We start from the raw sequence: 25,623 nt of genomic DNA, 5'->3' as shown, positions 1-25,623 counted from the left end.
CCGCGGGCTTTATTCAAGGTTTCCTTCTGGGAGAAGGGAGGACAGATTATAAAATGAGGGGTTTTTTTTTCCCAGCAGAAATATTTACCGCACATATGTCAGGGATCATACTGGAATCTGTTCAGTCCCAAGTGCAGGCTTCAGGATCGTTTTTGTAAGTATCATAGAAACCGAGAGAGGAAATAATGACTCTCCCTTGGAAGCACAAACTTGAGTGTAAATATTAAACTTCTGGTGAACTGGCAAAAATAGAATGAATTCCCAGATTGTACAGGGCCCTTCAGTCCATACCCCTGTGTGTGTGAAACCAGCTCTCAGAGGAGATATATGAACTTGAAAAATGAAGCCAAATGTGGCTTTGGACCGGGGACAGCTTTGCCCAAGGTCAAGTCCAGGTATGTCTTCATTTGGATGCTGTTTAATGACACCAGTGCCTGATTCATTCATTATAATCTGAAAGAAACTTGACGATGTTACTAGCAGAGAGCTGGAAAATTGAGTGGAAGAGAACACACCTAAGAACAACAGAATTTCAAAATTTGAGGGTCAAACAAGATAAAAAAGGAGACAAGGAGGGGAACAAAGAATGGGAAGTATGGCATGATTTCTGTGGCAGGAAAGACTCTTTTGGTTTCGAGCAATAGGAAATCCAACACAAAATGGTTTAAGAGAGAAAAGGAGGGGTATGGCTAGGTAAAATTAAAAGTCCAGGAAGCTTCAAGTATAGCTGAATCCAGGTATGCCAATTGTTGTCACTCTCTCGGGCTCTCAGTTCTGCCTTTCTCTGTGTGAACTCCATGCCCAGGCAGGCAGAATGATGGCCACCAGGAGCGTCAGACTTGATTTTTAACCTCTCAGTACCTCCAGTGAAAAGAACCATTCTTTTTGCTAACCATTCAGACAACATACTCGGAATTGAATCTCTTTAGACCATCGTATTACGTATGTATTTATCAAGCCACCACTGTGTCTAGGACTATTCAATGCTCTAGTTGCCTGGGTCAAATGCCTACCTCCAGAACCAAGGAAAACTCATAGACTAAAAGTGGACTCAGTTCCCTGCACCCCAGATTATATGGCTTTGTTAACAGAAGAAGAAGGAATAGATGCAGGGCTGGGAAAAGGCAAGATGAAGACGGCCCAGCTTTACCAAACAACTTAGTGCTCAGAACATCAGTGCCCTACAGGGGCCACAACCTTGCTTACCCGTGAACCCAGCACTGGTCATAAATGACTCCTGATGTGTTTGCTTCCTCTGCCCGACCAGCACCTGGAGAACGGACACAATTTTGAACAACTGCATCTCATTCACTGCTGGCCCTGTACTCCACACACAGGCATTAAGAAAACGCTTGTGTGTCTGGAGAGAGGATTCAGAAGTTGCTGAACAGAAGTGAACATATATTTTGTCATTTCTTCTTGCCTTAGCTAACATGTTTGTGGTTTTGATATCTTGTCTTTAAGAAAGTGGCAAATCCCTCTTGCCACTTTCCTTCTCTTCACCCCCACCACTCCGCTAGCCAAAGGTGCTAGAAAAAGATAACAAGATCTTGGATATGATATAAATGCACGGGGTTTGGGGTGGACGGCTCTGAGATGTTGTTGGATCCGTCAAGTGGAAGTTCTGCACATCCTTGCTGGGGCAGCACTGAAAAAGCTGATAAAGTTGCGTTCAACCTTCGTTGGAGCAAATAACAACCTCTCCAAACAGAAAGTAAATCAATAGCAGCTGAAGGCTGGGTTTTCCTGGTTCAGAGGCAGAAAATGTGAATCATGTTCTCCTCTCTGATTCCCTTTTATGTCTCCGCAGACATCGGTGCAGAAGAGCCAGCAAAGGAAACGGTGCATTTGGAGAGCAATCCTCCTGCCCCGTGGAGATGAGTATGTTTAAGGAGATAATGTCACTTACTGAACCAGCAGGACCCTGAGACACATTTTATACCGTGTTTCTGCAGGAATCAAGAGGGTATAAAATCGGGCTAACTTCTCAGGGTTTTCCTTTGCTAAATTTACACACACACACACACACACACACACACACACACACACACACCCCAGCTTCCCAGATAGCACAGCCTCTACAGTGCCACACAGTAACAAATAAGCAAAAGAAGAGACAACAGTCCAGCAGCCAAAAGTAATACTTTAAGAGTAGCTTTCATTGGGGACTTCCCTGGCTGTCCAGTGGTTAAGACTGTGCTTCCACTGCAGGGGTTCGATCCCTGGTTGGGGAACTAAGACCCCATATTCGGCACAGAGCTGCAAAAAAAAAAAAAAAAAAAGAGTAGCTTTCATTAAGATCAAGTTTTTTGGTCACAAGTATCAGAAGTTGGCTCTAGCTACTGAGTGCAGAAAAGTGTCCTGCAAGGCTGTTGGGGAGCTCACAGAACCCTGGGCAGGAAAAGAGAAGCAGCGCGGAAGCTAAGACTCCAAGCACCACGTCCAACATCCCACGGCAGACCCAGCCAGACACAGAAACTGACACTGCTATTGCTGGCCCACCAAGCCCCAGAGAAGACCTTCAACTGGTGCAGACCTCCCCCGCCCCTCAGCGATTCCACCTCTGCCCCAGGAACATGTCCCTACATCACTGAGAAAGGACTGGTGCTACTCACACCGCCAACAGCTGAACCTCGCTTCAGGCAAAAGGACCAACAAGAATGGCAGCACTAGGCTGAGCTATGTTCACGATGCCCACATTGGAACTCAAGTTGCATCTGGGTGAATCTCATTGACTCAGCTCAAGTGCATGTCCACATGGGCAGCGCCTGGAGCCCTGGAGCATCTCTGTGTGTCCTTGCTGCAAGGATTACCATTCCCTGATTCTGAGCACTCTCGGTAGCTAGTCACATAGGCAACTGAGAGGGTCAAGGTGCCCATGGAGGGACCAATGGGCAGCTGCTCACGCCCCATGTATGCTACCGAAGGCACCCTTGGCACCCGGCTGCGGTGTAACCCACTGTGTGTGCAGCTTCCAGCTTTGTGGGATTTGGGCAGTAAACCCGGTACTCTGAGGCAGACACTCATATTGCTCCCCATGCTGTGATTGGGCAATTCCTTGCTGTCATCCATTACTCCAGAATCATTAAGTCTTTTTTTCTTCCAGTATTATTGAGATATAATTGACATACAGCCCCGTGTAAGTTTAAGGTGTACAGCAAAGTGTTGTTACATCCATCATGAAATGATTATCTCAAGTTCAGTGAACATCAATTATCTCATATCGATACAAAATTACAGAAATAGAAGAAAATGTTTCCTTAGATGAGAACTCTTAGGGTTTGCTCTCTTAGCAGCTTTCATATGTAACATACAGCCATGTTCATTATAATTATCATGTTGCGTATTACATCCCTAGCCCTTATTTCCAACTCCCCCTCCCCCCAACCCCTGCCTCTGGTGATCTGATCTCTTTTTCTGTGAGTTTCTTTGTTTTTGACCATTCAGCCTTGTTGTCTACTTCTGGTGACCTCGGAGTTGTGGGAAACCAACCTGCTCTCCTGCCTCGTCATCAGCTTCAGGGTCTTGGTTCTGCTTATTCTCTGTGAGGTTGGGGCTCTTCCCTGACAGCCGGCACCCTGAAACAAGACGGGAGGTGGAGGGCTTTGAGGCTCGGACTCTGACTTCTCAGATGGGAAAATGAGACTCATAATATGAGAATTTCTCCATGAGAGACAGATTAAAGACATCCCCATCCTAAACCCTGGAACTTGAGAACATGTTACCTTCATGGCAAAAGGAGCTTTGCAGATGTGATTCAGTTGAGGACCTTGAGATGGGATGAGTATCCTGGATTATCCAGGTGGACCCAGTGTAATCACAGGGGTCCTTAACAGTAGAAGAGGGAGACAGATGTCACTCAGAGGAAGATGTGACTGCTGTCACAAGGCACAGAGAGATGCAACATTGCTGGCTTAGAAGGCGGAGGAGGGGCCAGAAACCAAGGAATGCCTCAGCCTCCCAAAGCTGGAAAAGAAGAAAACAGACCCTGCCCAGAGCTTCCAGAAGGAACCAGCCCGGCTGACACCTTGGTTTCTTAGCTCAGCAAAAGTCATTTCAGACTTCTGACCTACTGAACTGTAAAATAATGAATTTGTGTTTGTTTCAAGCCACTTTCATTTGTGGTAATTTGTTACAGCAGCGATTGGAAACTAATACATTCCCTAAACATAAAAAGACTGTTCAAAATATAAAGAGCACCAAAAAAAAAAAAAAAAAAGACAGGAAAGAAGAGACACAGGACAATGCTGTGCAGGGTCTGAGGTGGACAGGACAGTGACATTTTGGAAGGTGTCCTTGCCTTGTGTCCACTGAAAACAAATACAAAACGTGAGAGCTGTGAGTTAAGTTTTATTGGGGGCAACATGAGGGTGATAGCCCAGGAGACAGCCTCTCAGGAGCTCTGAGGACCTGCTTGCTCCGCAGAGGTTGGGGGCCGGGGGTCAGCATACATGTGACTTTGGTGAAGGGGTGCGTGCAGTCGAGCACACATCTTGGCAGAAGGTGGCCGCTGGTCACGAGGAGCAGATGTCTCCATTAATGTGCTTTTCTAGACATGAGGAAATACTAGAATTGGGCTCTTAACGTCTTCTCCTGAAAATCTCTAACTATCTGAAGGCCTGTTCTGCCAGTTTTTCCCGGAGCACAGAGGGCCTCCTTCCTGATCTCCACCCAGAACTCCTTTCAGGGGGTGTTGAAGGTCAGCAGCTGCAGTGGCCAGTGACCTCATCCTTGTAGAACCAGAGGGTGAGTGACCGTTTTGGGTCACTTGCTGCAAAGGGAAATGTAAGCACAGACCCAGGCAATGAAAACTCAGCTCCTCAAAACTCAGTCCGGGCTCTCCTCTCTGCTCCATCTCTGTATCTTTCTCCTTGGTAAAGCTCCTCTACGACCTCACGATGATGTAAATGGGTGTCTCTCTGCCGCAGCCCTCTCCTCTGAGCCCCAGAAACTAAAGTCCCCTCCACCTGGCCCCGTTCTTTTCCAACCATCCTGGGAACTTGGCTGGAAAAAGTAGAACTCTCCTGAAATGGAAGATGATGGGGGTGAAAAACAACAAAAATTCCTTATTCGGAGGTATGGGCGAGAGTTGTTATCTGAAAGCTTTGAAATACATTTTGCCTTTGCTTTATGGAATTGAAAAAAGTGGTAAAAAACAAATTATTACTCTATGGTTATTGGGTTAGTCAGGGTTGTCCAGAGAAACAGAACCAACAGGATCCATAAAGAGAGAGACACCAGGAGATTTGTTACAGGAACTGACTCCGCTGATGACAGAAGCTGAGAAGTCCCACAGTCTGCCGTCTGCAGGCTGGAGATCCGGGAAAGCTGGTGGTGAAATTGGGTGCAGATCCAAAGGCCTGAGAATCAGGAGGCGGGTGGTGTAAGTCCTCAGTCTGGGGGCACAGACCTGAGAACCCGGAGGCCGATGTGTCAGGGCAGGAGAAGATGGATGTCTCAGCCCTGCAGGGAGAGGGAATTTACACTTCCTCTGCCTTTTTGTTCTATTTAAGCCCTCGGCATATGGAATGATGCCTCCCCACGTGGTGCGGGCGATCTTAGCGTACAGATTCAGTCGCCCGTCTGCTCCAGAGACGCCCTCACAGACACACCCAGAAGTCATGTTAACCAGCTACCCGGGCATCCCTCAGCTTAGACAGTTAACACATAAAATTAACTATCACATTGGAATGCCCTGGTGGTCCAGTGGTTAAGACTTCGTGCTTCCACTGCAGGGGGCACAGGTTCAATCCCTGGTTGGGGAACTAAGATCCTGCATGCCGCGCAGTCAAAATAAATAAATTAATTAAATAAAATTAACCATCATAGTTATGAGACCCACACGTCTAAGTAAGATCAAGGTGGAAATACTTGACTGTGTTTTCAGGTATGGATATAATTGCTGAAAAATACGTCTAAAATGTGAGGTGTGATTACAGATATTATACTGTTTCATTATGATTTTTTCCTGAGAATGGACATTCCCCAGCTCCAAAGTGCACTTATACATAAGTCTGTTGTTTGACAATTTTCAGGAATTGGGCAGGGAAATGAGGGGGGCTGCCTGGGATGGGATGATGGAAAGTTCTGGACTCCAACAGGTCTGTGCTTCCATCTGGCTCCCCACGCTCTAGTTACATTAAGAAAACTTAGAGTTTGGGTTGCAGTTAACATGAATTTGAAATATGTGAAAATGAAAGAAAAAAAAAAAAACACGGGGCAACCTTAAAATATCAATAAAATCTCAATTATCAGCAAAATTTAAAACAACATGAATCTCATAAATGTATCAAAAGTCACATAAATGTAAAGCTGTCAGATAAAGTCAATTGTGACCTGTGTGCCGTTTACTGACACATTTCGTTACCATTTTTTACCAGGTAAACAGAATTAGCCGCCAACATCTGTTAGGAATGTCTTGAACTAAATGTCAAGGTACCCCAGGCCTTCAGAAATGCATGTCTCCCCAAAGAGTAGTTTTCCTAACTTCTAATGCTTGTAAAGTCTCCAATGCAGAAATACCAGTGGCTATTCAACATTTGAAAAGATTCTCAACAGCACTGAAGATGGGGAAAATATACAAATTAAAACAAAGTATTTTTGGCTTCTCAGATTGTCAAAGATGACAACATGATGATATGGCAGGTATAGTCCCTACATTGTGCTCATGTAAAAGCACAAGTTTTTGCTTGTCCAAAGGGATCGGACCCACTTGGAGGGCAACTTAGGAACAGCTCCAAGGGTGAAAGGGCAGGGGGTTTCTTTCCAGGGTGTTGAAAATGTACATTGATTATGGCAATGATTGCACAATTCTGTGAATATACCAAAAACTGTATTGACTCTCAGTTCTACTCTAAAAAGTATAAAAAGGTATTTGAACATGTGTAGCCCTCCTGCACTCTTCTGTACCACAGAACACAGAATATAGTTTGGCTACTTCATCAGTGTTCCCAAGAGTGGGATATACACTAACATCATTTTCAGTGCATGGGGGAAAAGTTAATTTATTACATACAATGGATGCCTTAGGCCAGGCATAAGGCGTAATTCTCATGGAAACCCTAGTTGAGAAAGTGGTGGGTATCTGAAATGCTGGAAAACTGGAGATGGCCTAAAAGTTTCGCCAAAGGGATAATGGTTGAATCAATCCATTTGTCTAATGCACTAGCCTGCAGCTATTAAACAGAATAACATAGATGCAGACATACTGATATACTGATATACAGATATTTCCATGATCAACAGCTAAATTTAAAAGAAAATTGCACCATAATGTGATACCGCTTCACACCCACTAGAATGACATTTATTTAAAAAGACAGATTAAAACAAGTGTTGGCAAGGAGGTAGAGAGATTGGAACTCATACACTGCTAGTAGGAATGTAAAATCTGACAGCCGCTTTGGAAAACAGTCTGACAGTTCCTCAAAAGCTCAAACGTAGAGCTACCATATGACCCAGCAATTCTACTCCTAGGTATACACCCAAAAGAAAGGAAAACATGTCCTCTTAAAAATGTGTACATGAATGTTCATAGCAAATGTTTTTCATAATAGCCAAATGTGTTTACAAAGTGTAAATAACCCAAGTCCATCCACTGATGAAGGAACAAAAAGTGGTGTAACCATACAATGGAATATTACTCACCCATAAAAAAGGAATGAAGGGCTGAAACCTGCTAGCACACGTGTGAATCTTGAAAACGTGGTGCTGAGTGAAAGAAGCCAGGAACAGGGACTTCCCTGGAGGTCCAGTGGCTAGAACTCCGCACTTCCACTGCAGGGGGGCAAGGGTTCGATCCCTGGTCGGGGAATTAAGATCCTTCATGCCACGCAGTGCGGCCAAAAAATTAAAAATTAGAAAAAAAAAGAAACCAGGTGCAAGAGGTCACATAGGGTGTGATTCCGTTTACATGAAATGTCCCGTGTAGGCAAATCCATAGAGACAGAGAGTAGGTTAGTAGTCGGCAGGGACTCGGGAGAGGGGCGCAGGGAGTGGCTGTTGATGATTACAAGATGTCTTTCCTGGGTGGTGAAAATGGGCATGGATTACGGTGATGGCTGCACGACTCTGTAAACATACTAAAAGCCGTCAAATTGTACTCTTTAAATGGATTCACTGTATGATGTATGAAGTATATCTCAATAAAGCGAGCAAGCAAGAAAGAAAATTGCAGGTGAGGGACTTCCCTGGCAGTCCAGTGGTTAGGACTCTGTGCTTCCACCACAGGCAGGGGGCACGGGTTCCATCCCTGGTGGGGAACTAAGGTCTTCCATGCTGTGCGGCCAAAAAAAAAAATAGTTGCAGGTGAAATAGATGATGCCCAGGAAATGAAAGCTCAGAGGCAGGGCTGGGGTTTGCTCTGTGCTGAAAAAAACGCTGGAGTTGGGTAAGGAATACGTGAGGGCTCACATGTCTCTCTACCTTGCATATAAAAATGGCCAACATATACCTTTTTTAAGTGAATTTTGTTAGATCAAACCAGCCTGACAGAGTGCTGATTCCTGGAAACTGAATGATGAACGTGTGAAAATCACTGTACTCCTCTCTCTACCTTTGGGCAGGTGTAAAAAATTCAGTTATAGAAAGATTTTTTTATTGAAGTATAGTTGATTTACAATGTGTCAGGTGTACAGCAAAGTGATTCAGTTATATATATATATAGGTTATTCCCTTATAGGTTATTACAAGATATCGGATATAGTTCCCTCTGTGATACAGTAGGTCCTTGTTGTTTATCTATTTTGTATATAGTGGTGTGTATCTGCTAATCCCAAACTCCTAATTCATCCCTCCCCGCTTTCCCCTTTGGTAACCATAAGTTTGTTTTCCATGTCTGTGAGTCTGTTTCTGTTTTGTAAATAAGTCCATTTGTATCATTTTTTAAGATTTCACATATAAGTGATATCATATTTGTCTTTCTCTGTCTGACTTACTTCACTTAGTTTGATAATTTCTAGGTCCATCCATGTTGCTGCAAGTGGCAAAATTTCACTCTTTTTTATGGCTGAGTAGTATTCCATTGTGTGTGTATATACATACACACACACACACAGACACACACACACCCCACATCTTCTTTATCCATTCATCTGGCGATGGACATTTAGTTTGCTTCCATGTCTTGGTTATGGTAAATAGCACTGCAGTGAACAGTGGGGTGCATGTGTCTTTTCGAATTAGAGTTGAGGTCTTTTCCAGATGTATGCCCAGGAGAGGGATTGCTGGATTATATGGTAGCTCTATTTTTAGATCTTTAAAGGAACCTCCATACTGTTTAAAAAGATTTTTTAAAAGTAAGACAAATAACATCAAGATTATAATTTAATCTTAGCCAAAGTAATCGTAATAATCTGTATATAGCTAAAGCATGCAAAGAAGGTTATAATCTATACTAGTCACTATCTCTTGGTGGGCTAGGGTGAGACATGGCAAGGTACTCTCATTTTCTACTTTATATATTTTTTCATTGTTTGAATTTTTACAGCAAGCAAGTACTGAGAACAAAAAATTGCGATAGGGGATTTTTTTCATTTAATTTTTATTTTATATTGAAGTATAGTTGATTTACAATGTTGTGTTGTTCTAGGTGTCCAGCAAAGTGATTCAGTTATATATATACTTACATCCATTCTTTTTCACATTCTTTTCCCATATAAGCTATTACAGGATATTGAGTAGACTTCCTTGTGCTATACAGTAGGTTCTTGTTTGTTATCTATTTATATATATAGTAGTGTGTATCTGTGTGTATCTGTTAATCCCAAATTCCTAATTTATCCCTCTCACCCACCTTTCTGATAGGGGATGTTTTTAATTGCACAGGTTAAACCAATAGCATGCCAGCTGTTGGTCTTCCTGTGCTCTGTGTCCTCAGCTGGGCCACACGTGTCCAAAGCACCTTGCAGAGCTCTTGCGAGGTTGAGAGGGACTAACCCACCCAGGCACTCCGCCAAGAGCAGCCCGAACCATCTCCGCACCCCCCCCCACCACTTCCTTCACAGTGGCGTCGATCCTGAACAGAATTTTGATTTTGGTGAATCGTCCGCCGTTCGCCCAAATACCGCATCACCGTCTTTCTTCTTTGCGCATCACCGTCTTTCTTCTTTGCAACGTGTCCTTTTTGCCCTAGTCCCTAAAAGTCCTTCTCAGAGGTATGAACCAGGCGCCTCCGTTATAAATTCATCTGGCAAGTCACAGCACAGGTGACCCGTCAGCACCTGAACACCAAATGGTTCTCCAGGGGTCTGAAAATTATGATTCTCTCCACATGTCCGCCCTTCAACAAACCAGCATCCGTACAGACAGGCGCTGACCTTCACAAGTTTGCTGAATGCCAGGGAGGGTCGGGAATATTCCTCGGGCTGACACAGAGCCCAGGGCCCCGACGCTGGCTCAGAAGTGACTACATCCTGCAACCAGCATCTTATCCAGGTGATTTGCAGCTGGACCTCTTCCTCTTCCCCAACCTGATAGAACGATGACGATAAAGCCTTTTCCAGTCCCACGGAGGAAAACAGATCTCAGCTGGACCCACCACCGACAGCGAGTTTTGAAAATGAAGCACATTTTTTTCCTTTAAATGAAAGACTTTGTCAAGGTTTATGGTGAAGCAGGTCTAAATAACCCTGTAATTCATTCTCATCAGGGCCCTGGGTTAAAGTCAATGCATGAGTAGCCAGGGAAGAATGTGGTCTCCATCATTCCCAGGAACGTACATTTAGAAGGAAAGTGGTAGGCGGGTTGGGGAACATTTTGCACCCAAGGCAAAAGTAGTCTCATTACCGGGTAAGGAAATTTCCCTTGTCTTCCACTGTCAATTTTGTCAATGTTGCCAGAAGCAAGAGAAGAGACTTTTTTGTGGTTCTTATCCAACCCTAAAAAGCACATTGCTCTGTTGAAGACTGGAACCGAAAGGGATGAGGCTTGAGGGGGAAACAGCTGCCCCTTGGGTTTGGTGGGACGGGCAGGGGTGGCCTACTCGGGATCGAGGTCCTTCCTCTGCCACCATGTGACGACGACATCCTGAGATGGGGCCTGGCTCGGACAAGCTTATCACTCAGCCCTCTCCAGTCCTTTAAATATTCACTGAACATTTTTAAAACTTCCTATTAATCCATGCATTCATTTAAGGACCGTTCTGTGGGCGAAGCTCATTTCTAGGCAACGAGGGCACTACAACTAATAAGACAAGCAAACCCCCTGAAGTCATGCATCTTACATTTTCCTGGAGAAAGACAGCTGATAAAGAAGCAACTAAGTAATACTCTTAATAAAAAGTTATATTGTTAGCTATGCTAACAATATGCAAGAAGTTTGAAAACATTATGTCAAGTGAAAGAAGCCAGGCACAGAAAGCCATGCATTGAATGACTCCACTTACATGAAATGTCCCAGAAGAGGCAAATCCATAGACACAGAAAGTAAATTGTGCATGCCAGGGGCTGGGGGAGGGGAAATGGGGGGACCGCTGGGCGGTAGTGGCTGTCCTTCTTTGATGATGAAAATGCTCTAAAGTTGACGTGTGGATGGATGCACACGTCTGTGAATATACGGAAAACCATTGAGCTGTGTATTTTCAAAAGGTAACGTGGAATATATGTGAATGATGCCTGCTGTATGTTTTTGCTGAGTAAATGCTGCCCCAGGACGATGTGACTTAGTAACTGCTTATTGCTGATCCTGAGTTTATGGGTCAGCTGTGGGGGGATTTGGCTGATCTTGGCTGGTTGCTCGTGGGTCTGTGGTCAGCTGGAAAGACGGCTGAGGACTGGTGATGGCCTCACTCACGTGACTGGTCATTGGCTTACTGTCGGCTGGGCAAGGGGACATGAGTGGACCCTGTGTCACCTCCCACCGGACTGGTCTGGGCTTGTGCACATGGTGCCCGCAGGATCTTGAGGAATGGTGTTTGAGGCTTCTGGAGACCTTGGAACTGACACAGCATCACTTCCGCTACATCCTTTGAACCAAGGCAAGTCCCCACAACAGCCCCGAATCAAGAGTCTAGACTCTTTTTTTTAACAGCTCTCGTAGGATATAATTCACACACTATCTAATTCACTCATGTGAAGCGTATATTTCAACGGCTTTTAGTGTATTCACAGTTCCGCATCCATCACCTGATCACTTTTAGGACATCCTTACTACCCGCAAAAGAAACTCTTCACCCTTTAATCTCACCCCCTAACCCTCGGATTCCCCCACCCCAGCCCTGTGCAATGACTCCTTTCTGTCTCTATGGATTTGCTTGCTCTGGATATTTCATATAAATGGAATCATACAGTACGTGGCCTTTTGTGTCACATTTCTTTCACTTACACGTTTTCAAGGTTCATCTGTGTGGTAGCCTGCACCCTTACTTCATTCTTTTAATTGCTCAACAATACTCCATTATATGGATGCCCCATGTTTAAGAGCTATAGACTCCTAGAATATTCTCCACTTCTTTATGGAGGAGTGGCAGAGTCACACTGCAAGGAACACGGATGCAGGATGGGGGAGAACGGAGCCCATTTTTGCAAATAATCTACCCAGCAGCATAAATCAGTCCACATAATTTGGAGAGTGATTCGGCTGAATCTGTGTGAAGTCTGTGTTCCCTTTGTGGCAGACATGGGTTCCCCTCTCAGCAGTGAGTCCTGCTTTTTTGCTTGCATCGATTTTGTACAAGTGACAATAAGCCCAGTCTCAGGGGATGAATCATGATTGATCCAAGCCAAGCATGGCAATCCCATTCCTTTCGTCAAAAACTAGTCCAAGGTAGACATGTGACACCCTTCTGGCCAATGGCAATTAAGTGGAGTCCGCTGGGGGTCTCAGAGAAAGAGCTTCTTTCCTCATAAAGCAAGAGCTCAGCACAAGACCTCTTTGCCTATTTCCCAAAGATTTTTAAGGGTCATTTTGACCCTGTGTGATTTTTGCCCTTTGCACTATCTACAGAACTCTCATCACGTGTACTGGATTGAATATCACGCCTCCCCCCAAATTCATGTCCACCTGGAACCTGAAAATGTGACCTTATTTGGAAATGGGATCTTAGAGATGGAATCACAACAGGATGAGGTCATACTAGATTGGGGTGATCACTAATCCGGTGACTGATGTCCTTATAAGAAGAGGGAAATTCAGACACAGAGGGACACGGGAGAACACCGCGGAATGAGGACATGGAGATTAGAGTGATGTGTCTACACACCAAGGACGGCCAGCATCAGGTTGCTAGGAGCCAACCCTGCCACCACATTGACTCTGGACGTTTAGCCTCCAGACTGAGAGGGAGTGAATTTCTGCTGTTTTAAGCCACTCCACTGTGATACTTTGTTATGGCAGCCCTACGAAAGTCATGCACCACGAGTTCCAGAGTTTTTAAAAAATTGACAAATTCCTTACAGCCAATCACAGGTACAGGAAATGGGAGCCTGTCTGGGGACTAGAGGTGGGGCGGGAGAGGAGACGGCACTCAGGGCTCCGGCGGAGGCTTGCATCACACACTCCCATCCTCACTTTCAGGCCCTCCACGCCCAGAGCATTCCTTGCTCCCAAGCTCAGCTCACCTGTGACGGGACAGGGTGTTTCTCTGCCAGCAAACAAGTGACCTTCGTCGTGATGACTAGAGTAAAAGCCTCCGGCATGCTCCACTCCCCTCCTCTTTATTGTAGGAAAGAAAATATACGGTTTCTCATTTTAAAGGATTATGGGCCGTGGATGCCCGCTTTCCATGTGTTAGGAGCACATAAAAATGTTGGAGCAATGAAAGTGAATAACTTGAGGTCTGCATACAATAAAGTAATTTTATTTTCTATTATAAAGCAGTTTGGCTTGAGGTGACAAAAAGATGTTGATATTTGGGAGGGCTGGAATTTCTCCTTCGGTCAAGGACAAGGGTTGGTCTCTGGGAGGTCATTTAATTACCTGCGATTGAGGCTTTGGACTGATTCTTCAAGTAAGAACTTGGATGAGTTTGGACATCCCAGGGAATGGTACCTGTGTGTCATTATTATCATATGATACCCTGAGATTGTGTCTCCAAGGTTGCCAGTTAGTTGATCTGTGCACGTGTACACGCACACACACACACACCTCACAGACACGCCTCCCCACATGCACATGCATACACACAAACACACGCATGTGTAATCACATGCACACACATAGACATGCAAAGACACACATGCACACATACACATAGATACATGTGCACATGCATATATACACAAATACACATGCACACACGCAGAGACACACAAACCTGACAGTCATGGTCCCTGCACACACACACATAGATGCACAGACACACATGCACACGTGTACACATACACACACATGAACAGTCATGAACACACTCAGCTACACACACGGACACATGTGCACACATAAACATAGACACACACACACACACAGAGCTCTCCCTACCTGACCACAGTTCCCCCGATCTCACCCCCAGTAGGCGTGTTCAGTCTGCTGTGCTGTGGCGGTCTCCTTGGGGTCCGATACTGGGGATCCCAGGAAAACGTGGACCTCCTGAGGCCCTGCTGCCTCCCTGCTGAGTGCGTGGACCACCTCTCAGGGAAGGATCATGAGACGAAATTCCTAGATCCTGACACATCTGTTGGATTCTGCCCCCGCCCCTTGCCCTTCTCCCCCGAGCCCTGTCACCCAGGGAACTGCTGCAGGCAGGGACCCTGACTGCGCGGCCGGTACTCTGAAGAACAAAGGAATCACCACGACAGCAGCCACTGCCCAGAGGGGCCCAGAGGTCCGCGGAGAATGTGCTGTGCTGCTTCCCATCAGAGTGGGCCTGGGAGAGGGAGCCCTTCACCTCCCGGGGTAATCAGTGCTCTCTTTTCCACTACTGTCTCTTCCTACCACGAGGGGTCCCTCAAAACACTGCCTTCTTCTGTTGAGGTGATGCTCGCATTGGAACATGACAATGCAGTGATGTCCAGTACATTCACATCCTTGTGCCACCATCACCTCCATCAAGTCCAGAGCCATTCCATCCCCTAAAAGAGAAACCCTGTGCCCACCAGCCCTTACTCCCTCTTCCTCCCCTCTCAGCCCCTGGCACCCATCAGCCTGCTTTCTGTCTCTATTCCAGACCTTTCACGTAAATGGAATCTTACAGTTCGTGGCCTCCCGTGTCTGGTTTCTTTCACTTAACATCATATTTTTGAAGTTCATCCATGTCGAAGCTTGTATCCGTACTTCAATCCTTTTTATGGCTGAACACTATTCCAGTGTGTGGATAGATCACATTGTATCCATTCATGCATTGATGGACATTTGGGCTATTTTCACCTTTTGGCTGTTGTGAATAGAGCTGTCATGAACTTGTGTAAAAGTTTTTTGTTTGAACACCTGTTTTCCATTCTTTTAGGTAGGAACTCAGGAATGGAATTGGTGGGTCATATGGTCATTCTGTTTAACTGTTTGAGGGCCTGACAAACTGTTTCAGCCTTTTTATTTAGCTTAAACTTTTAAAATAATTAAATCTAATGCAAATGCAGAAAGCTAAAAAGACAGAAAATATTCAATTTATTATTATTAAATTATATTATATAAATTATTATATTAATAAGTAATTAATACACAATTATAAGATGAACACCCTGGTAACTAGCACCTATACCATCCAACCCGGAAGCCCCCCGTGTATGCCCCCCACAATTATAATTCCACCTGTTCCTTAAGAGTAGCTACTATCTTGACATTTATGCATCATTTTTAAAGTCAGTGAACACTATAGCTTGGTGATCTTTTCAATCACAAACATAAAGTTCATTCCATTTAGTAGCTGCCTAACATTACACTGTGAAGATGAGCTATCGTTTATCTAACCAATCTCCATCCTTGAACATGGGGATTGTCTCCAGGGCTTTGCTATGACCTTCAGGGGACTCCTCATCCCTCTAAGACCCTTGGCTCTTCTGTGAAATGAGAGATGGGGAAGTGAGGAAAAGCATTTGGCAAAGTGTAAAGCACCATGCAAACACAGGACCAGGGCCTATGCTAGACCCTGGTAGAACCCTAGGTGTCCAGGGAATGAACGTAGAGTGGAACGCAGTCATTCGGGAGCATCTTGCTAAGTCTGTGCAGCAAAAGCTGAATCTTCCTAAATAACCACGCTAGTCTCCCCATCCCACCTGTTCTCAGAATGTGACCGAGGCTCCTTTCCCGGGGAGGCGGTCTAAGTTCCTCCTCTTTTATCTTGGTGGGACCCAATGGCTGCTCCACTGATAGCATATGGCAGAAGTCATGCTACGTGACTTCCAAGTCGAGGTCTTAAAAAGAATACAGTTCCTGCCTGGCTCTCTCTGGGAAATGCTCACTCCAGGGGAAGACAATCGCTTCGCCATGCTGTAAGGAAGCCCAAATTGATGCACGTGGGTGGACCCAAGCAAGAGATTTACACGGAGAGACCACATAGAAAGACCACAAGATACACCCACGTGGAGAGATTCACATGGAGCCTTACTTGACTTCCCTCTGGCTGGAATGGTTTCATATTCTCATTCCCAAACCAACCCTGTTGAGCCAAACGGGATTCTCATGACTGGTTTAGGGAGGCATACAGCTCCGTGGAGGGATGGGCATTAACCCAGTAATGACAGGTTCTTTTTGCAAGAAGGAAGGCAGGTGAATGCTTTAAGGAGGCTCCTTCAGTGTCTGCTGGAGGGGAGCGGAGGGGTGGCCAAGTGCAGGTAGAGCTGAGCTGGTCTTTGAAGGATAAGATGAAAGATGGAGAAAAGAAAACATCCCAGGAGAACTATGTAGTAGTGGGTTCTGCTGAGACTTTTTAAGCCTAAAAACTCCTAAACCTTCCTTCCAGAGTTGTGAGCTTCAATTCTTTTCCCTGACCAGCATTTTAAGATATTTGTCCGTGTTCAGCATTTTGCCACTTGGATCGGAGGTCCGCAGACTTCTCAGCTGTTTAACTTAAGTACCCAAAGAGTGGCACTTTCTTTTTCTTTTTTTAAATTTGATTTTTTTTAAATTAATTTATTTTTGGCTGTGTTGGGTCTTCGCTGCTGCGCGCGGGCTTTCTCTAGTTGCGGCGAGCGGGGGCTACTCTTCCTTGTGGTGCGCAGGCTTCTCATTGCGGTGGCTTCTCTTGTTGCGGAGCATGGGCTCTAGGCACATGGGCTCAGTAGTTGTGGCTCGTGGGCTCTAGAGCACAGGCTCAGTAGTTATGGCACACGGGCTTAGTTGCTCCGCGGCATGTGGGATCTTCCCGGACCAGGGCTCAAACCCGTGTCCCCTGCATTGGCAGGAGGATTCTTAACCACTGTGCCACCCGGGAAGTCCAAGAGTGGCACTTTCTTATCGATTAGCGCTCTCAGCAGGGCTGCAGAATGTGTGAGCCAGATTGAATTGCCCATCAGCCTTAAGCATCCCCTTAGTGGCAACCCGCTCCCAGGGAGAGAAATCGATGGAGAGGTAATTAAGGATCATGTAGTATCAGGGAAATAATTATGGGGGGGAGGAGGACCCCAGACAGTAGTTCTCAGATGTTGTGTCTTGCCAGGTAATTCATTAGCAAACAAAGATGTGAAGATTCCTTTGTGGGAAGGAAGAAAAGTGCTCTCGATATGGCAGTCAAAGGAATTAGAGATGGCAATGGAGGTGTCATTATTCCAGGACAGAAACTGCCCTTCTTCACAGAAGGTGCTCAGGAAACCTCACAGGCTTCGCTTGCTGTGAGTGTGGCAGCGTGGGGTGGGATTTAGAAATATCGAATATTGGTAGAAAACAATCTGCTCTGTGTTAAGCACATTTCACATGGAAACCAGGGAGCAGCTGAGCCACCGTCCTCCAGAACGAAGGTTAAATTTGACCCCAATCCTTTTTTATAACCACAAAAGTTTCATCCATCGTTTCAGCAAGTTCTTCATCCGTCAGCCCCCAGCATCCCTGACATGCAGCTCTCGCCCTTCCGTCGAGCAGGCCACTCACGATGAACATCTTGGATCCCATCCATGCCTGAGCAATTTACTCTTCTAGTAGCAAATCTCCAGGTCCTGGTGGCTTAGTGCAGCTCAGATTGGTTTCTTACTCACATTCTCATCCAAGGCAGGACGGGAAGCCGCCCGTGGTCATACTCTACAGCGCATGTGACCTCCAAGATCATCACTGCAAAAGATGAGTGTGGTCACCTGGATAAGGGACGCCCAGGGATGGAGACATCGAATCCCAGAAACCCCTGAATACGCTTCTCTACATGGCAAAAAGGACTTTGCAGATGTGATTGGACTTAGCATCATTCTTGGGGATATTATGCTGGATAATGAGGACAAATCTAACCACCGAGGTCCTTATAAAAGAGAGGCAGAGGAGACGGATGACCTGAGAGGGGTGTCAGAGAGGACATGGACCACAGAAGCAGAGATTACAATGAGGTGTCCATGAGCCAAGGAATGCCAGCAGCCTCTGGAGGCAAGGGACAGATTCTCCCCTGGGGCCCCCAGAAGGAACCAGCCCTTGCTGTCACCATGTATCAGTTTCTTATGGCTGCGTACGTGTTACCACACACACACACAGAGGGAAGACGATGTAAGGACACATGGAGAAGATGCCCGTCTACAAGCCAAGGAGAGAGACCTGGGCAGACTGTCCCTCACAGCCCTCTGAAGACATCAGCCCTGCCGAGACCTTGATTTTGGACTTTGAGCCTCCAGAATTTCTAGCCCATAAGTTTACACAGTTTAAGCCACTCCATTTTTTGCCACTTCTGTATTCTCTGGTCAAGGAGACTTATTCCGAAACTAACCATTGATATTAGCCTTTACAAATGTAATCCTTTAACCAAAGGTCTGGTAGTTGAAAAACCTTTAGGACTGTGGCCTCTGAATTGGGAACCGCTAGGCAGGTTTTCAGTCCGGGATCGCCGATCCCCAAAGAGGCCCTGCCAGAGAGAATCAAAGTATGGGTTCCACTGACATTCAGTCATATGCGTCTTTCTTCCCTCTTCCCACTCAGGATACCTGGAGACTGTCTCTCCTTCTCCTGAAGGGGAAGAAACACAGAGGGCGCGTCACGCACAGAAATCCCACCAGGAAGGTTCAGACGCAGGGAGGTGTGAGGACTGTGCTGACACCCTGTGCCTCCGTTTCTCCAGCTGAAGATGAGTCTAATAAAAGCATGCACCGCATAGGGTTGCTCTGAGGATTCGCTGAGCTAATGCACGGCCAAGAGTTAACATCTGTGTCTGGCGCCTGGTGGGTATGCAACAGATGAGAGCTTTGCAAGCAAGATTTGTGGGCTTTGGGAGATCAGTCCATCAAAACAATATGGGAAGAAAAAAAGCCGTGCAATCAATTGCAAAGTCGTAACAACATGGGTAAATTTCAGGTTTCTTTCAGAATGTGTCAGACTTCCCGATTCATTCCTTATGGGTCTTGGCCATTTTGAACTAGCTCCGATTATAGCATAAAGACATGTTAATGTTAGTGAATTTCGGTAGGTATTGGTACTCTGGACATACTTAAAAACTCTGTAATGAAGTTACCCATCTTTGGTTGATGAAACCAACCACACACACACACACACACAAATAAATGAGAGCTTTGGTCATTTGCACTTAATCCCGCCTCCTTCGAAGCCCCTGCTCGGTGTCTGACGCTGGGCTGGGTGCGGGGGGTGCAGACGTGACTTCAGCCCAGACTCTGACCTCAGGCTGCTCACTACCCAGGTGGGGGGAGAAAAGTACGAGCCATCACCACACGGCCTGACACACACCACACGCGCCTGGCTCGAGTCCAGGCCAGTGCTTACACGGGGCAAGTTCTGTAAAAACGAAAACCCTGACCCTGGGGGTTGGGAGGAAGGAATGGGACGATTCCAGGCAAGGCTGGGGTTCTGTTTAAAGCTTAAGCAGGGGCTTCAATCATCTCTCACTTTACTAAACTCATTTTGCCAGTCCCCGTGTCCACGCGTGACCCGAGGAATCTGATTGGAATGGAAACATCTCCATTTCAAGGACGTTTGGGATTCGGTCTCTGAATGCGGCCGAGGCAGTAGCTCCGGAGTTGTCCGGGACGCTGCGCCGGGCCGATGCCTGGGTGACAGGTGGGGCTGCCGGGGAGGGAGAAGAGCGGGACTGCAGGGCACAAGCGAGCAGCGGACACACCTGTTCCCCAGCCGCACCGCCGCCCCCTGCAAGCCGGGCGCCCACAGGCCAGCCGCCATTTCCACACCCGGAGACTCAGTTTCCTCCCCTGCAAAAGGTCTCAACTACTAGGACTTACTCCATGTACCTGTTGTAATTCTTACATAAGGTACCAGAGACACGGTCAAATTCGACAGGGTGCTATTATTGTGTGAAATAACACACAAAATCGTGGCAGGAGTTACTCCCGTCATGGGAGTGGAGGCTTGGTGGAGGACCCCAGAAGCAGACCAGAAACAGTGGGACAGCGTGGGGTAAGGCCCAAGTTACATGCTGCCTCGGCACCTGGGACAAACCAGGAGGGCTTCGGATGGCCTCGTCGAAGGCTCCGATGTCTCCATTCTTGGCCTCTGGACATCTGTCTCTAAACGGGAATCACAAAGCTCTCCTCTACCTGCCACTAATCCGTGTACGGTGAGTCCCCTACATACGAACCTTCCAGTTTCAAACTTTCCAAGATGCGAACGTGCGTGCACGTGTCCAGTCAGGTAAGTTAGTTCACGTGCCTGGCGTACATGGTCACATGCGTGCATCCTCTACTCGTGGTTGTGCTTTTGTGTACTTTACTGTTTGTACAGCGCAGTTTGTACAAACTAATAGTTTGTACAGCGCAACTGTACAATAGTTTGTACAGCGCAACTAAATAAACAAATGCACTATTGCCTGTAAAAATCTTGCACAAATTAGGCACTTGTGAACACTAGTTCCCCGACACCGGCTGGTCCTTGCTCGGCATCGGGATTTTTGTTGTTGTTTCGTCATTTCTCTGAGAGAAACCGGTGCCTGCTGCAGCGTTTTCACCTAATTATTTCATCTTCTTCCCAGTTCATTTAAAGCCGCCTGAACAGCAAGGGCTGGCCTCGTGGGCGCTCTCCCCTCACCAACCCCTCCTGTTTATGGGGAATTCGGCCAGCCTCCCTCTCCCAGGCTCCAAATCCAGAGTAGCCACAAAAGAACCCTTCAGCACATCTCTTGTTTCTGTTTTCACTCTCCACATACTTCAACCAAATATTTACTCTCTCCTTCCAGGAGTGATTGGAAAAAAAATTCTGAAGGTTGATCCAGCGCCTGCTGCTTCCAGAGAGTCAATATTTAGATAACACCAAAGCAAAACAAAAATAACCCAACAACAATGCATCCGCTGCCCTGGAGAGAAGACGGAGGGGGCAGTGGGGAACTTCCCTCTGCTGGACTTGAAAACAGCCCGTCGTGAGGAGAGGCAGGTCGCCGGCAGGGCCTTCAAGCTCTGAGGCAGTCCAGGCCTTGCAGTCAAGGTTCTCACCTAACGTCGGGTCTTTATAGTCTAAAATAGGATCAAGCCGAAGATCTGGTTCCAAAGAAAGACGGTGGAAGGATGCTGATGATGTGGATATTTGTGTCATGCTTTCCTAGAATTCTTTCCCCCCTTTGCCAGGAGAAGGCGCTGTTTTTGTCTGTGGACCCACCTCTGCCCTGTGCTTTGCAGGGACCACCTCTACCCTCCTCCTCACTTCGTGGGGCGCAGTGCGGTGTCCACGCTTAAGGCAGCCAGCACGTGGCCTTGCTCTGGTTTCTGGGCTTGGTTCGAGGGTAAGCCTGCAATCTGAGTGTATCTCATGCCAGCGGATCTCAGAACCCTTGCAGGAGCAGCTGAAAGAAAGACGTTCACTCTCCCTGCTGCCCTTGGGGCTGGGAGGATGTGAAGAGCTGAGTTGCCATCTTGCCAACACTTAGAGCGTGAGAAAGATCACAGAAAACGCCATGTAAACCTCAAACCTTGAGTGGATCCAGGTTTTGTGGGACCTGAATGGAAGGAGCAACAGAGGAAAAATCGAGAAATGAAATGAGAGTTGCCACATCACTCAATGGCAATGCAACCTTATATGGATCTTGACTGAAACAAACTGTAAAAATGAATATGTACATAAAACATGGAGGAGTCCATTGAAAACCTGAGTAGCGACTGGGTCTTTTACGATGTGACAGAGCTACTGTTCCTTTTTTAAGGTATGATCATGGTATTGTGCAGTGTTTAACAGCTCTGATCTTTTAGAGATACATAAGATTTTTATGGACACCACGACATAGTAATGTCTGGGATTTGCTACAAAATAATACATGTATGAAGGAGGCAGATGAGGTTATAAAATGAAACAAGAGTAACCATAAAATGATTATTGTTGACTCTGGGTGTGGAATACACGGGGTTTTATGCTTGACATTTTCCATACTAAAGAGTTTGAACAATTAGTAGTTCTTTAAATGTTCTCTTCCCAAGGTAGAGCTGCTTCACTGTGAAGTATGCCTTTTCTGTTAGATCAAATAACTGCTCTTCTCCATTAATCTTCTCCATTAATCCCTTACTTTCCTTCATATGTTCAAACAGTGAACCAAAAGGAATTGGCTCCACTAGCAGAAGATGAAATTCTCAACAGATAAATGATGCTGATTTTATATCAGATGTTTTGAATAAAAATCAGTTGTTACAATAGCAGTTCAAGCTTTTTCATACAGTTCATGAAATCAAAGCGAAGTTTTTGGAAGTTTGTTCAGTTGAAGATGAAATATCTGATGTGATTGTGAATGCTATTATAAACTCAGTGGAAAGTTCAACATTGAAGACAAAATAGTTACTTGTTTTCATAGGAATAATATGAATAAAAATTTTAGTGTAGTACAAAATCATGGTTAAAAAAAAAAAAAAAGCAATAGAAGCAACCTAAATGTCCATCGACAGATGAATGGATAAAGAAGATACGGTACAGGGAATTCCCTGGCGGTCCAGTGGTTAGGACTCAGTGCTTTCACTGGCGGGGCCCAGGTTCGATCCCTGGTCGGGGAACTAAGGTCCCGCAAGCCACACAGTGTGACCAAAAAAAAAAAGATGTGGTATATATATATATATATGGAATATCACTCAGCCATAAATAAAGAATGGAATATTCCCATTTGCAGCACCATGGATGGACCTACAGATTATCGTAATAAGTGAAGTAAATCAGACAGAGAGAGACAAATATTATATGAGATCACTTATATATAGAATCTAAAAAATGACACTAGTCAACTTATTTACAAAACAAAAATAGACTCACAGACATCGTTATGGTTACCAAAGGGAAAGGGGGGAGATAAATTAGGAGTTTGGGATTAACATACACACACCACTCTATATAAAATAAACAAGGACCTACTGTATAGCACAGGGAACTATATTTAATATCTTGTTTTTTTTGTTTGGTTCTTTTTTGGGGGCGGGGGGGGGGGAGGCGGGCATGCACCATGAGTCTTGTGGGATGTTAGTTCCCCGACCAGGGATTGAACCTGCGCCCTTGGCAGTGAGACCATGGAGTCCTAACCACCGGACCGCCAGGAAATTCCCTCAATATCTTGTAATAACCTATAAGGGAAAAGAATCTGAAAAAGAATATAGAGATATGTACAACTGAATCACTTCATTGTGCAACTGAAACTAACACAACATTGTAAGTCAACTAGACTTCAGTTTTTTTTTTTTTTTTCAGTTTTTTTAAAGGGGGGAGAAAAGCAGAAGTGTAAGAAATTTTAAAACCTTGGGCAGCAGAACGTGATGTGACGACAGTACACAAACAATCGATAATTGTGTGCAATCCAGTTGCGATATCTACCAAGACAAGCAAAAGCCGCGGCAGGCAGCCTATTAAGTAGACCCCGACGCCCTCTGTGATTCTCTTCCCTGGGGTGTGGGCTTCATGGAGAGACTTCCACCTAACTGATGGCATGTAGCAAAAGTGCCTCTTACAGGAAGAGTCTGGCTTCCATTTCCCACAGTCTGTTTCCCTATCTCTGCTCCATCTCTTTTCTGGGAGAAGCGAGCTGCCAGGTTGGGACACCCTACGGAGAAGCCAGGTGGCGAACATCCGAAGTCCCGCCAAGAGCCGCGCAAGTGAGCTTAGAATTGGGTCATCCCCCCGTCCAACCCTGAGATGACGGTGGTCCCGGCCGACACCTTGATTTCCACCTTATGAGAGGACCCAGCTGAGCTCTGCCTGGATCGAAACTGTCTTGTAACAACTGTGTGTTGTTTTGAACGGTCAGGTTTGGGGGGTACTCTGTGACACAGCCCTAGATAACTACTACAAAGCTCTAGATGTAAACGTTTAGCTATATTTCTACACATTCAGAGTAAGCGGACCTCAAAGTGTTCCTGTGATGTGAGCTGAGTATGAACAATTCACCGAAGCAGGACACACGGTCTGTTCAGTGCCACTATTTCATCCGATGTTAGGATGTCTTGAGTCTTTGGAGAACTGCTTTATAAATTCACCTGCCTGTCCTACAATGGCCTTGAACTGTTTTGTAAACTTTTGAGATTCTGTTCAAAACCAGACGCAACTCTGTAATCAGAGTATTCAAACAATAGAAGCATCACAAACTTTAGCTTTCAAAGCTTTTGGCAAATTGCAGTCACTGGGGGGGAAAAGCTGGGAAGCAGGAAGACAAAGTTTATCCCTATGGAGGCACGTGATTAGCAGAGCAAATTGAACAATAAGGGTGCAACCCCACAGGCAAGATTTAATTTTGAAACATCAGAGGATTGTGCTTTGAAATATCCTGACCTGGAAGAAGAATCTTGTGATAGAGTTCCTCTATTTAATTAGAGAAATTGATATTCTGTGTCAGAATGCAGTAAAATTGAGAAAGCCTGCAATTTTGCAGGATCTAAATGTGGTGAAATATTAAAAGAAACCTTAAGGAGAGGTCATTTATTTGATAGGTTTTGTGCTGTAAAAATATTTGTCAAAGGAAGGTCTTCTGAAGGAAGGAGAAAAGGACATGGCCTGTGAAAATATTTGGGCTGAATATTTTATTGTTAATTGCAATATTCAACATCTTAGTTTAAAAAAAAAAACCTTTATGTAGCAGCTTTGGTTCTGAGCTTATATTAAGAAAATTTTTTTCTTCTTTAGAAAAATAACTGGGGCATAGTATTAAGGACACACATGACTAAGAAATGAATGAAAGGATGTGAATATGTACTGTGATGGTTAATGTCATGTGTCAACTTGACTGGGCTTCCCAGATACCTAGTTAAACACTGTTTCTGGGTGTGTCTGTGAGGGTGTTTCTGGAAGAGATTAACATTTGAATTGGTGAATTGAATAAGGCAGATGGTTCTCTCCAATGTGGGTGGGCATCACCCAATCCACAGAGGGCCTGAATAGAACAAAAACGCAGAAGAAGGGAGAATTCTCTCTCTCTCCCTCTCGCTTTCCCCCTCTCTCTCCCCCTCCCTCTCTCTGCCTGACTGCTGACCTGGAACATCGATTTTATCCTGCCCTCAGAATGGGACTTACACCATCTGTTCTCCTGGTCCCCAGGCCTTTGAACTTGGACTGAATTACACCACCAGCTTTCCCGGGTCTCCAGCTTACAGATGGCAAATCATGGGACGTCTCATCTTCCATAATCACATGAGCCAATTCCTCATAATCAAT

General features: G+C 45.5%; 1 protein-coding gene across 2 annotated transcripts in view; it reads right to left on the bottom strand.

Moving 5' to 3' along the window:
• The window catches only part of SLC15A4 (solute carrier family 15 member 4), a 126,284-nt gene that overhangs the window by 56,614 nt on the left and 44,047 nt on the right, over positions 1-25,623 (bottom strand). The window contains exons 8-9 of one of the 2 annotated variants that reach the window (XM_036874804.1): positions 3,493-3,578; positions 2,131-2,259 (exon numbers count right to left, since the gene is read on the bottom strand). In XM_036874804.1, the coding sequence (XP_036730699.1) occupies positions 2,146-2,259; positions 3,493-3,578 (200 nt within the window). In that variant the 3' untranslated portion in view covers positions 2,131-2,145. Of the gene's footprint in view, positions 1-2,130; positions 2,260-3,492; positions 3,579-25,623 lie in introns of those variants that run through there. The other variant, XM_036874806.1, reaches the window with a different exon arrangement.

Source organism: Balaenoptera musculus, chromosome 14 (genome assembly GCF_009873245.2).
Source record: "Balaenoptera musculus isolate JJ_BM4_2016_0621 chromosome 14, mBalMus1.pri.v3, whole genome shotgun sequence".
Taxonomy (NCBI): Eukaryota; Metazoa; Chordata; class Mammalia; order Artiodactyla; family Balaenopteridae; genus Balaenoptera; species Balaenoptera musculus.
Note: the sequence above shows the minus strand (reverse complement) of the source record. Positions and strands in the feature narration are given on the sequence as shown.